We start from the raw sequence: 12,740 nt of genomic DNA on the forward strand, positions 1-12,740 counted from the left end.
GGGGTGGGGGGTGCCCGCCGTTTCCCGCTCTGAGCGGCGCCTCTCCAGCTCCTCACGACGCCTGGCAGCGGCTTGGCCCCCTCTCGGGCCGTCTCAGCGCGGGCACCTCTCTGTGCGCAGGCCGGAGTGCTCGCTGTGCCCCGTGTGAGGGGAGCGGGACCCCCAAGGGGTTAAAACAGCCCATTCCCTCCTTCAGGAATGGACTGGTATGGCAGCCGCCTCCCGGCCTCAGCCAAGGCCCGGGGCCAGTCTCGGGTCCTTGTGGAAATGGGTTTTCCCTGCAGGAGCAAACGCTTGATGCCCAGTGGTTGGTGGTGCTGCAGCTCTGGCCAGCGTTTCCTTACCCGTCAAAAAACACAGAGGTGATTTTATCCCATCTCCTACCCATGTGCTGGAAAAAAAGCAGAAAGCTCCTCACCCTTTTTGCAGCAGCAGGAGGGGTTGGAGTTGAAGGAATTCGGGGTTCAGACCTTCCCGTTCGCCCTTTGCTCATCCTCTCCCTCCACTGCTGGGCCTGGCTCCCTGCTGGGCTGCAGCCTTGGAAGGGGAGAGCCAGGGCTCTCTTAAATCCCACCCAACCCGTGCTGGGAGGAGAGATCTTGATAAAGAGTCAAATTTCCTTGTGTTTTTGTTTTTTTTTTTTTTCCAGTTTGGAGATGAAAAGCCTCCCAGAGCTGGCCCCAGGAATCCCTCCAGTGACACTGCAAAATAGACCTGGCCCTGACGTAGCAGGTATTTCTGTGGTAAAAGCACGAGCAATTCTGCTTTGAATAAATAGCTGGAAACCTCCCAGGACTCCTCAGATCCCTAGTCAGGATGGAAGACTTCCTGCCCTCTTCCAAGTCCCAGGGAGCTTTACCCCCACCCTGTCAGTGCCGAGTTTTCTCCAAGAGCCAGCAGGCAGCTGATTCAAGGAGTGCCATTCCTGGTTGCCTAAGGGGTGGCTGGTCCCCTGATGTTGCTGTGGAGAGGCTGGCAGAGCCCAACGTGGGGGCAGTTTGGGGCTGATCTGGCCACTGTGCACATAGAGCAGAGGAGGGGAAGGGTGCAGGTTCAGGAAGAGCTTTATTGGGAGATCCTGGACATAATAAATAGGGGTTACACTAGGTGACAGTGGCGAAGGGCTGGAGGCACGCTGTGTTCCTCAGGGCGCTGGAGCCCCTGGCGCCCCTCTGAGCGTGACGTCGCCCTGCAGCCCATCCACCCTGTCCCGCCCTTTCCTCCCAGTGGTGAAGCTGGCCCAGGGGTCGCTGCCTGCTGCCCGTCTGGGGATTGGGGCAGGGAATAACCCAGCAGAAATCGGGGCAGAGAGCGTTTTGGGGAGTGGAGTGTGAGGGCGGGTCTGCGGGTGTGGTGGGACCCAGCTGTCACTGCGCCAGGGCCTGGACGATGTCCTTCACCAGCATGGTGCCAATAACCATCTTCTCGCTGTTGACGATCAGCTGGGCCGCAGCACCCTCCCGGCGCTCCAGGGTGATGAGCACCAGGCTCCCGCTTGTCACTGTCTTGGCTGCGAACCTGGCCACGGGCAAACATGGGGCTTCAGGGCGAGATGTCCTCATGTCACCCTCCCGTCCCCCAGGATGATCCAGCAGGGACCAGGGAGGCATCTGCCACCAATGGCCACCGTCACATGTGGGTTCACACAGGCTCCTTGTCCTCAAGTGTTCCCACTGTGATTCAGGTGGGAATGAAGAGGTGACACAGCACCTGCCTGGCCCTGCTGTAGGGGTCTGGCTACCTGTACTCGTTGTCGGCACCACAGGGCACACGGCCCACATTGGCAGCCGAGGTCACTTGCTGGACGATGGCGTGGTCGCTCCGGCATTTCTCAGGCAGTGTCACCTTCTCCGTGATCTCGCTCATGCCCATCAGCTTCCCTGGAGCAGGCAGCAGAGGAACCTGCCTGTCTCTGACCACGCACCCAGCCGCCACGTCCCTGCTGGGACTTGTTTTTCCATCCCCAAACCAAGCCCCTCCAGCTGCCAGCACCCTGCATTTGGGTCACCCACAATATCCTGAACTGGCTGCCCTGATTGCTCCTCTCCAGCCCAGCAGAGATGGATTCAGGAAAATCTTTCTTCCACAACCCTTCCTGGGCTTGTCCCTGCATCCTGGCCGGATGGCAGCAGCCACATCCCTCGGAATGGGCTCCTCCAGTGATGAGCAGTGATGGGGATGGGTGCTGCAGGACACTGAGCACCTGCTGCTCAGCACAGACCCCCATCCACAGGACCAGGGTGCTGTTTCAGGAGCACAGGGACGTGAGGACAGGGTGTCCCCATCTCTCACCAGACATGGTGGCTGGAAGTGCCAGGGGTGGCATGAGCCCTCCGCTCTGTGCAGAGACCTGGTGGGGCCCCACTGGCGCCAGGATGGTCACCCCAACCCACAGGCTGCGGGGCACAGGAGGGGGATGAGGGGAGTGGAGCTAGTCTAGGGGCCTGCCGAGCGGCCACTTACCCTCGCCCAGCCGCGCGAGGTGCTCTAGGGCCACGGCAAGGGCGGCAGAGGGGACAAAATGGGGGGTGAGCATTGGCACTAGGGTAGTGGGTATCCATGCACCGCCCTGTCCCCGTCCCTGTCCCCCACTCACCCTGCTCCTTCTTGAACTCGTTCTCGCTCATGAAGACAGGGGCCATGAGCTCCCCCACGGGTGGCTGGATGGAGACGTAGAAGTGGCGGGTGTGGGTGCTGGGGAGACAGGTGGGTGAGGGGGGCACATGCTCAAAATGTGTGTGTGTCCCCCCCAGTGTCCCACTTCCTGTCCCTGCCATGGGCTGGAGGGAAACTGAGGCACAAAAGACTCAGGAATAGGAGGAACCTGTCAGGCTGGACCTAGGGCTGCTCCTCCTCCCTGTCCCCTGCAGGGAGCCCAGTGCCTTTCCTGCTATCCCCTGACCACCCCATGCCCACCTCACTGTCCCCCCTTCCCTGGAAGGACTCTGGTGTCTATCCTGGTGTCCCCAATCCCCTGGAGGTCCCCTGGGGCACCCCATTCTCCATCCTCTGGAAGGATGTTGGTGCCTGTCTGGCTGTCTTCAGTGCTCTAGGGCACCCCATACTGTGTCCTGCTGTCCCTTGTCCCCTGGGGTACCCCATGCTCTGTCTGGCTGTCACTTGTCCCCTGCTGCTCCATGTCCTTTGGAGGGGATGTCAGTGCCCATCCCACTTTCCCCATCCCCTAGGGCACCCATGTCTTGCCCTCCTGTCCCCCATCCCTGGAGCACCCCACACTGCCCCCATTCCCTGGGACACCCGTCCTCTCCTGCCCGCTGCCCACCACCGGGTGCTCACCACAGCTGGAAGTTGGCTGCCTGGGTGGAGTCACAAAAGTCGATGCCCATCACCACGCTGACCGTGTCCCCAGGTGCCAGACGCTCTGAAACCACAGGGCTGCCACCGTGTGCAATGTCCCCTCCACCAGCCAATCCCTGTCCCCGTCCCCCCTCGCAGCATCATGGCCATGCGTGCCATGCTGTGCCATACCAATCTCAGGGAACTCCTGGATCCGCATGCCGGAGAGCGGCTTGGGCTCGCTGACCCGCAGGCTCTTCACCTCAGCATCAGTGTTGTTGGAGATCTGGATCTGGACGGCCACCATGTGGGGGTCCCCCGGGAAGGGTCGGCGGCTGAAGCAGTACTCGACCGAGAGCCCCTCACCCGCCATGCGGTGCAGCAGCTCGTAGGTCCTCACCGCACCAAACGCTGGGCTCAGCAGCTGCGAGGGACCGAGGGACCGGTGTGGGCTGCCCACCCATTCCCTGCGGCCCTTGCTGGAGGCAGGAGTCCCGAGAACCCCCAGGATGGGTGTGGGGGACACTTACGGCGGGTGCCAGGGAGGTATCGGTGAGCGTGAGGCCCTCCAGGTCAGTCACCAGGCTGGTGGAGACGATGCTGCTGGAGGGGATGGGCTGGGGAGGAGGCGGGGTGACTGCGGGGTGGGGACAAAAAGGTTAACAGAGCTCTGACGAGCCACAGCTCCATGGGGACAATCCCAGTGGCATAGCCCCATGGGCCAGCCCTGGTGGCACACCTGCATGGGGACAACCCAGTAGGCACAACTGCGTGGGCACAACAGTCTCATGGGCACAGCGCCAACAGGGACTCAGCCACCTGTCCCACAGCCAGCCTCTGGGGACAAGGACCGCTCACCCCACCCATCCCCATCCCTGCTCAGCAAGTCCCAAAGGTCCTGCGGGGCCCTGACCCCACCGGGGTGAATTCCCGTGCCTCAGTTTCCCCAGCACCCCCACAACGGCCATCCCCTGCCTGCCCTGGGCAGCCACTCACAGTCATCCAGGTCGAGCAGGGAGATCTCCTTGGGGCCAGCCCTGGTGGGGACAGAGAGATGGGGAGGGGGGTGAGTGGGGGACCTGGGGGTCTCCACACTGCCCCCCAGCTCAGCCCGGCCCTCACCGCCTTCCTCTGCTTGGCCTCTGTCTCAGACCCATAGTCGGAGCCTGAGGAGCTGCTCTCAGAGGCACTGGCCTCTTCTGACGAGGTCTCAGCATGGCCCTTCCTCCCCTGCGGAGCCTTCTTCTTCTTGGCCTTCTTTGCCCCCTCCTCCTCCTCCTCTTCCTCACTGAGGCTGCAGGGACAGCCCAGCTCAGGGGGGGCTGGGGTGGGGGTTTAGCCAGGGACTGTCCACCTTCCCAGGGGGTACCTGCCCGTGCTCCCTGAGGCTGCCTTCTGGGAGCCTTCCTTCTCCTTCCTCTTCAGCCTCTTCTCCTCTTCCTCCTCCTTGTCCTCTGACTGCTCCCCGCTGCCTTCCTCCTCATCTTCATCCTCCTCCTCGCTGCCAGAGCTGGAGCTGCTGGAGCTGCTGCTGCTGCCGCTCTCCTCACTGACAGACTCGGGCTCTGTGGGGTGGTCACAGCTCAGCCCTGCTGCTGCGTCCCCTCCATGACTCCCTGCTGCATCCCACTGCATCCCATCCTCCCACTGCATCCCTCTGCGTTCCCACACCTGCTGTTGCCTCCCCACTGCATTCCTGCTGCATCCCTGTGCCTCCCTCACTGCACTTCAATCCTCTACTGCATCTCCACATCCACTGCCTCCCTCTGCATCCTGCTGCATCTCTCCCACTGCACTCCTGTATCCTCCCACTGCATCCCCACACCCTCCCACTGCATCCCCGCATCCCTCCACTGCATGCCCACCATGCATCTTCCTGCTGCATCCCCAGAATCCCCACTACATCCCTGCTTCCCCCCACTGTGTCCCCATATCCCCCTACCACATGCCTCCATGTCCCCTGCCACGTCCCCACCACGATGGGATGTCCCCACTGCAGTGTCCCCTGCCTGATGCCCCACCATGGTGGCCTCTGCCTTGTGCCCCCCCATGGTGTCCCTTGTCTGATGCCCCATCATGGTAGCTCCTGCCCCATGCCCCATCGTGGTGGCCCCTGCCCCATGCCCTTCTGTGTCACCAGGTCCTCACCACTGTCCGCTGACTCCGTGGGCCCTGACTCGCCCTCCGAGTCGGAGTAGAAAGGTTTCTCCACCTTCTCCTTCCTCTTCTCCCGGCTGGTGCACTTGGTCCACTCAGGAACCTGCTGGAACAGTGTTGATGGAGTGGGGCCATCACCCATGGGTGGGGGCCCAAACAGCAGTGCTTGCCCTGCTCCTGTCCCCAAGCAGGTGTGTAGGCCCCAGAGAGGGGACATGGGGCAGCTGGGCAGCACCTGGGCACCTTCACGACCTTGAGACGATGCCCCCACCTTAGCCCTGCCATGCACGTGAGCACCCTGAGGTGCTCCACGCACCTCCACGTTCCTCACAGAGGGGTCAGGGGCTTCATCTGGCCAGTCTGGCAGCTCCTGGTAGCCCACAGCCTTGGTGTTGAGCAGGTGGGACAAGGAGCCCAGCTGGAAATGGTCCCGATCTACAGCAAAGTGAGAGGTGGCAGCAGCTCAGGCACAGCCATGCAGCACCATGGTGACAGCTGGCCCTGTGTCCCCATGCCCTGTGACCCGGGGTCGGTACCTTTGAAGGAGGACTCCAAGATGGGAGCAGGTTTTTGGGCCAGGAAGAGCTTCTTGGCATACTTGTTGAGGGCCCCGCTCTTCTCAGTGGGCACGATAAGCTGGCGGATGAAGCGAGCCCGGTCACGGATGTCGTAATTCTGGTCATACTTGGCCAAGTTGAGGACGTACTGGGTCAGCAGCTTGCTCTGTGCCAGAGGACATACTCAGGGCCAGCCTCTCCCTCCCCAGTGGGGAAACTGAGGCATGTCATTGGGCCACATCCCCAATACCTGCTTGGAGTTGGTCAGGTAGAGCTTAGCTGCCAGATTGATGACCTGCAACTTGACGATGTCCTCCTCGTTGGTAAAGGACTTGGCCATCTTGCGCAGCACATCAGGCGCGATCTTGGGCACATGCTCACAGTACTCACCGATGAGCCACAAGATGCTGGCCCGTGCCATCGGCACCTGCAAAATGCCCCCGGGCACATGGCACCGCTGCCACTCCCCTGGTCCTGTGGGCCATGCAATGCCCCCACCCACCTGGATGTTGTCGGTGAGCTTGGCCATGTGCTTGATGATCTCACTGTGCTGGGCCGGCTGCATCTGCAGCAGCTTTTTGATGACCACCACGGATTCGGCCACTACCAGCTCTGCGGGCAGAGACCCGGCCCCAGTGAGGTCCTGCCCCGAGAGCGCTGGAGCCCCCATCTCACCCCCACCGCGTGCACTCACCGTCCCGGTTGGAGAGGAGCTGGACCAGGCCATTGAGGCAGGTGTCCCGCACCTTTCCGATGTTGGTGGCACAGCGCCCAATGGCTTGGATGGTGGCTGCCACAAAGTCCTTGTCCATGCTGCGGATGTAGGTCTGCACAGGCATGGGGGACACACATGACATGTCACCCACATGCCAGTGCTGGCCACCCCCCTTTGTGGTGGTCACACATTGGGGCTCTTTGGAGTTGGGGTGGGGTTGGGGTGGCCTCAGCCTACTCTTCCTGGTGGGGCTCTCCTCTGTCCCCTCAATGGTGGTGTTCTGTCACCCAGAGCCACCCCGGTGGCCTCAGTATGGCCATGGCGTACCTGAAACTCCCGCAGGATGGTGGAGATGTTGGTCTCATTGGCCAGGTTGGTGAGGACCTCCAGCTGCGGGAAAGAGGAAGAGAGAGGCAGCATGGGGACATGGTGCCAGGGCACAGGGTCCTTGCTGTCCTCCTGTCCCCAGGGCACAGAGGACAGCTGCCCCACAGGAAAGGGTACCATGAAGCTCCAAAGCCACCAGTGATGGGTTCTGCTGGGTGTTTCCAGCTCACCTTGAGGATCTTGATCTGCGTGGGGTCTGTGGAGCGGATGTAGAAGCTCTTCAGGTAGGGCTCAAACATCCCCTGCATTCAGAGCCAGCGGTTTTAGTGCCATCCCTGTCCCCCACTTTGGCAAGGCCACCTGCAGGCAGCTGGCCCTGGTGACCCTGCTGGCTAGCCCTCATTCTGCTCTTGAGTCAACAGGGTCAATTCCTCCCACACTGAGTCCAAGACTTACCCGCCGTTTGATGGACATGGTGGCCACATTCTGCAGCACAACATACTGCACCTCACTGTGGAAACAAAGAGGGCACAACCATCAGCGGGCAGGCTGGACCTCCCCAGCAGGTCCCTGTGAAGATGGGGCAGGACCCACCACCAGGCTGGTGCCACCATGTGTCTGGACTGGGCTCAGCCAAAAAAGCCCTCTTTTTTGGCAGTTCACCCCAACCCAACCGTGACTTTTTTGGGGTCTCTCCCCCGGTCTTGGGGCTCCCCATGGGTCCCATCAACCAGGGTGGCAGGGTAGGAGACCACCACAACCCAGGTGCCACAGACCTGTGACTCCGCAGGAGCCGCACCAGCGCCTTGGCAATGACACCAACCTCCGCCTTGGGTGCCAAGTGGAAGTAAAGTTGCGCCACGGCCATCACCACCTGTGGGGACACACTCAAGCATCATCTGGTGGGTGTGGGGACACCCCAAGGGATGGCTGTGTCCCCCAAGATCCCCCCGGCAGCACCCAGAGGAAGCCCATCCCTGGGGATGCCCATCCTGGGCACCCTGGTGGCTCCTTGGCCAGTGGGGACGTCACGAGCCCAGGCTGATGGACACCGCCGGTGGCCTCCAGAGATGGAAAGGGCTGGGGCAGGGGGCTCACCGCGGCATTGCGGCTCTGCAGCAGGGGCTTGGTGTTGCGCAGGAGCAGGCGATGGTCGGGGTCCATGACATAGGGCTTGCGCTTGGCCAGTGAGGCTGCCTCTGCCTTGGCATCCTTGGCGTCCTCATCCTCGGAGCCGTAGAAAGCCTTCTCAGCACTTTCCTCCAGTAAGGACTCCTAACAGCAGGTGGGACACCTTGCAGCCCCCAGCAGCACCTCTCCTTCACCCCACCTCCCTGTGGCTCTCAGGGCACCCCGAGGCACCCACACTCACATTCTGGTTGGGGCTGAGGAACTGGGTGCGTGCGTAGCGGGTCAGCATGTTGATGATGACCACCTGCCCCCACTCCTCCACATCAATGAGCAGGTTGCAGAGCTTGCGGTAGTTCTTGTGGATGAGGTCGATGCGCTCCGGGCAGACCTCCTCGAATGCCATCACCACACTGCCAGCCACCAGCTGGGGAGGGAAAGCCTGGGGTGACTCACCAAGGTGGTGGCATCTTCATCATGATGCTGGCTTGGTGGGGATGGTGGCATCTCCATGAGGATACCAGCTCAGTGAGAATGGCTGCATCCCTGCGAGGATGCTGGATCAGTGGGCACAGTGGATCCACGTGAGGAAGCTGGGTTGGCAGGGATGGCTGCATCCCTGCAAGGATACCATCTCAACGGGGAGAGTGACATCCCTGTGAGGATGCTGGTTAGGTGGAGATGGTGGCTTCCTTGTGTGGATGCAGGTTTGGTGAGGTTGGTGGCCTCCCCATGAGGATGTTGGTTTGTTGGGGGACAGCAGCATCCCCACAAGGATGCCAGCTCTGTACAGATGGCTGCATCCTTGTGAAGACACACCAATTTGGTGGGGACATCTGCATCCCCGTGAGGATGCCGGCTAAGTGGGGATGGTGATGTCCCCAGATGCAGGGGCAGGGGAGACACAGTGCCCTGCTCACCGTGGTCTTGTCCGCCAGCAGCTTCTCTATCACTTCGATGAGCTGGTCCTTCTGGTCCGAGTCGAGGCTGTGAGGGAAGAGCAGGGCAGGTGTGGCCGGACCAAACTCTCCCCCATCCCTCTCTGTTCCTGCCTGCACCAAGCAGCTGAGACCCCAGCACTGGCCCCTTATTGGTACCTCCAAAATTTAGCAGCTGACCCCCTGTTACCTGTACAGCTTGGGGATGGCATGAGCGGCTGTCTTGCGCACATACGGGGACATGTCCGAGGCAGCCTCCTTGATGGCCAACATCATGATGGGCACGATGATGGGCACGCGGATGCTGGAGAGGACCCGCAGGGCGCTGGCACGGATCAGCTGGTTGGGGTCCTGTGGGGATATGCGGGGGGCTGCAGTGGAGCCATGGGGGGCTCACTGCTCCCCCAGAACCTTCCTGGGTCCCCAAACCAGCCCACCTTGAGTCCTCGCTGGAAGGTGGAGATGGAGAGCAGGGCTAGGTCCTGCTGCTCCTCTGCGTAGCGCACCAGGTAGACATACACCAGCTTCTTCACCTATGGATGAAGGTGGTAGAGCCTCCTCAGAGCCCCCCCAAAACCCAGCCCATCCCCAAAACTCTCCTTCAGGAGAGGCACCAGACCCTGGGGACACCCATGGGTGTCACCAGGTCCATCCAAGACCTTCCTCACCTCGATGTTCTTGCAGGCAACATTTTTCACCACGGCTGGGAAGAGGTCAGAGGCGTTTTTACCCCGGGCGATCATCTAGGTGGCAAAGGAACAGTGTGACACTGGGCAGGCGGCACAGCACAGCACAGCACAGCTAAGCACAGCACATCATGACATGGCACGGCACAGCACAGCACAGCTTGACACAGCACAGCACAGCATGACATGGCATGGCACGGCACGGCACGGCACAGCACAGCACATCATGACACGGCACAGCACGGCACAGCACAGCACATCATGACACGGCACAGCACAGCTTGGCACAGCACTTCATGACATGGCACAGCTCAGCACAGCACGACTCGGCACTGGCACTGGGCCCTGCCAGTGGCAACAACACCCACCGCCACGATCCTCTTCATAGCCTCCAGCTTCAGCGAATCCTTGTTGCTATCGAGCATCTCCTTGAGGTCATCATGCCTGTACCACACCATGGGGAAAAAAAATCCCATTTTCCATTATTAGCCATTTTTAGTCTTTTTTACTGCTCCTAGCCTGCCATCAGGCTGGCAACCCAACCCTTCATCATGCAATATTTATGGGGACAGGAGTTGGGTTACCAGGTGAAAGAGGAGCCAGAGGGACCAGTGTGGCGCTGGAACCCATCTCTGACTCCATCCTGGGTGCTGGGATGAGGACACTGTCCCATCCTGGCTGTGGTTGTCACCCCAGGATGTCCTCGAATCACTTCCCAGACAGCAGGTGCTCATCACCGGCTCCATCCAGACCACCAGCCTAGCTTGGCTGTGTCCCTTGTCCCCTCATGGGCACAGTGCCCTGGATGTGCCAGTGCGCCCCGATGCAGAGCCCTTCTCCGGTCCCCTCCCTGGGCTGGGAAAATGCCACCACTAGCCTTTTATAAGGCTGGTTGTCACCACCATCCATTTTTCTAAGGATTTCTGTCCCTACCAAACCGGGGGAACCTGCAAGGCTGCATTCACCCACAGCAGCTGGGGGTGGCACCTGTGGGACAATGCTCGGCCCGAGCCACCGTCTCCAGAGGGTCCTGGGGAGCTCCTTGGAGGGGTCTTACCGCGGTGGTGGCCCGGTGCCGGTGGCCACCATGGGCTTGGTGGTGGCGAGCGGCCGCAGCTCCTCAGCTCGCAGGGCACTGTAGCAGGTGGGTTGTCCAGCCTCAGTGGCCAGCACCGGGCTTGTCACCTCCTCGGCTGTGTCACCACCCGCCGTTTTTTTCGGCCGCCCGGCTGGCCCCGCCGGTAGCTGCCGCAGCAGCTTCTGCACCGGCAGCAGGGACAGCATGGCTTTGGCTGGGGGTGGTGGCCCTGGGGACAGTGGCAGGGCTGTGGCCCCGCTCCTCCTCCCAGCACAGCCGGCTGAAACCTGATGCTGTTGTTGGGGTTGGGTTGCAGCTGCAATTGGAACGCCCTTCCCGGTGGACAAGGCCACTCCAGGGTGTCACATCCCAAGTGATACCTGTCCTGCAGCTGGGGCCTGGGGACATTGCAGGGAGCTCCTTCCCTGGGTGCTTTGAGTGGCTTAGTCCTGCCCAGGGACGCCATGTCATGATGGGACACCCATCTGGGTGGTGGGGTGGCAGGATGGGACACCTGTGGATGTCCCACCAGGGTGGTGGGGTGCCACATGGGGGGCATTTCTCTTGTCCTATGTGCCACACACAGCTCATGGGGATGGAGACAGATCTAGTATGGCCTCAAGAAGATGGGCTCCAAGGCAGGGCAGCACGAAGGTGATGGGAACACTGCCGGGGGGTCAGGGATGGGGGGGGACACTGCCTGCATGGGGGACACTACCAGAGAGTGGGGATTGGGGGACACTGCCAGCATGGGGGACACTGCCAGGGGGTCAGAGATAGGGGGACCTGGCCAGACTGAGGGACACTGCCAGAGAGCAGGGATGGGGGTACACTGCCAGAGGGGCACACTGACGGCAGGTCACTGAGGGGACCTGGCCAGACTGGGGGACAGAGCCAGGGTAGTCAGGGCTAAGGGACGCTGCCAGACTGGGGGACAGTGCCAGTGAGGGTCAGGGTCAGGGGACACTGCCACAGTTGGGGACAGGAACCACTGCCAGACGGGGACATTTGCTGGGGGTCAGAGACCTGGGGGACCCAGCCAAACTGGGGTACAGTGCCAGGGGTTCATGGAAGGGGAAGACACTGTGAGATGGGGACACTGCCAGCAGGTCATGGGTGGGGAACACTGCCAGACTGGGGGATGCTGCCAGGGGGTCATGGAAGGGGGGATGCTGTGAGATGGGGACACTGCCATAGATGGGGGACACATCCAAAGTGGTGGACACTGCCAGGGTGTCAGGGGACACTGTCATGCTTGGGGACACCGTCATGGGGCCAGGGAGGGGGGCACATCCCGACTAGGGCAGACTGCTCACAGGACAGGGCTGGGGGCACACTGCCAGGCTGGGGGAAGGTGGTAGCAAGTCAAGGAGGGGGGACACATCCAGATGGGGGAACACTGCCAGGGGGTCAGGGAAGGGAGGACACTTCCTGAGTGGGGGACACTGCCAGGGGCTCAGAGACAGGGGATACATCCGGACTGGGGGACACTGCTGGGGGGGGATAGGGTTGAGGGATACCTCTTGAGTGGGGGACACTGCATCAGGGCTGGGGGGACACTGCCAGACTTGGGGATGCTGCCGGGGCGTAGGGGGGTGCCACTGCCAGAGAGGGAGGGGGGCACTGCTACACCATTAGGAAGGGGATGGGGGACACTGGCGGCGAGTCAGGGAGTGGGGACACTGCTAGTCTGGGGACACTGCCAGCAGGTTGGGGAGGGGGGGGCACATCCAGTGTGGAGGACACAGCCAGGACTGGAGGGACAAAGGGGCCCGACGTCCCTGCAGTTCTGCCCCCCTCCCTTCCTCCGTGTCCCTGTCCCCCCTCACTCCAGCAGCCTCTCCCGCCCAGGGGTGA

General features: G+C 61.7%; 2 protein-coding genes across 4 annotated transcripts in view; both read right to left on the reverse strand.

Moving 5' to 3' along the window:
• CPEB1 (cytoplasmic polyadenylation element binding protein 1) overlaps nucleotides 1-479 on the reverse strand; it is a 44,270-nt gene extending 43,791 nt beyond the window's left edge. For 2 of the 3 annotated variants that reach the window (XM_026856398.1, XM_026856397.1), the window contains exon 1: nucleotides 419-479. The gene's annotated coding sequence lies outside the window, so the exon portion shown is untranslated. The remainder of the gene's footprint in view (nucleotides 1-418) is intronic. The other variant, XM_026856399.1, reaches the window with a different exon arrangement.
• A 567-nt stretch (nucleotides 480-1,046) lies between these two features.
• AP3B2 (adaptor related protein complex 3 subunit beta 2) lies at nucleotides 1,047-11,325 on the reverse strand. The gene is made up of 28 exons (XM_026856386.1): nucleotides 10,863-11,325; nucleotides 10,174-10,249; nucleotides 9,788-9,862; nucleotides 9,557-9,652; nucleotides 9,310-9,470; nucleotides 9,102-9,168; nucleotides 8,426-8,608; nucleotides 8,152-8,328; nucleotides 7,830-7,927; nucleotides 7,510-7,564; nucleotides 7,284-7,355; nucleotides 7,054-7,116; nucleotides 6,706-6,838; nucleotides 6,514-6,623; nucleotides 6,262-6,438; nucleotides 5,991-6,177; nucleotides 5,771-5,889; nucleotides 5,446-5,557; nucleotides 4,667-4,862; nucleotides 4,420-4,591; nucleotides 4,294-4,342; nucleotides 3,828-3,934; nucleotides 3,490-3,721; nucleotides 3,298-3,382; nucleotides 2,597-2,694; nucleotides 2,464-2,487; nucleotides 1,742-1,880; nucleotides 1,047-1,518 (listed from the first exon to the last, which is right to left on the reverse strand). Exons 1-28 carry the CDS (start codon nucleotides 11,087-11,089, stop codon nucleotides 1,368-1,370), a joined length of 3,441 nt encoding a protein of 1,146 aa, XP_026712187.1. The 5' UTR covers nucleotides 11,090-11,325; the 3' UTR covers nucleotides 1,047-1,367.
• Nucleotides 11,326-12,740: the final 1,415 nt, after the last annotated feature.

This window comes from Athene cunicularia (assembly GCF_003259725.1).
Source record: "Athene cunicularia isolate RWA chromosome 10 unlocalized genomic scaffold, athCun1 chr10_part1, whole genome shotgun sequence".
Taxonomy (NCBI): domain Eukaryota; kingdom Metazoa; phylum Chordata; class Aves; order Strigiformes; family Strigidae; genus Athene; species Athene cunicularia.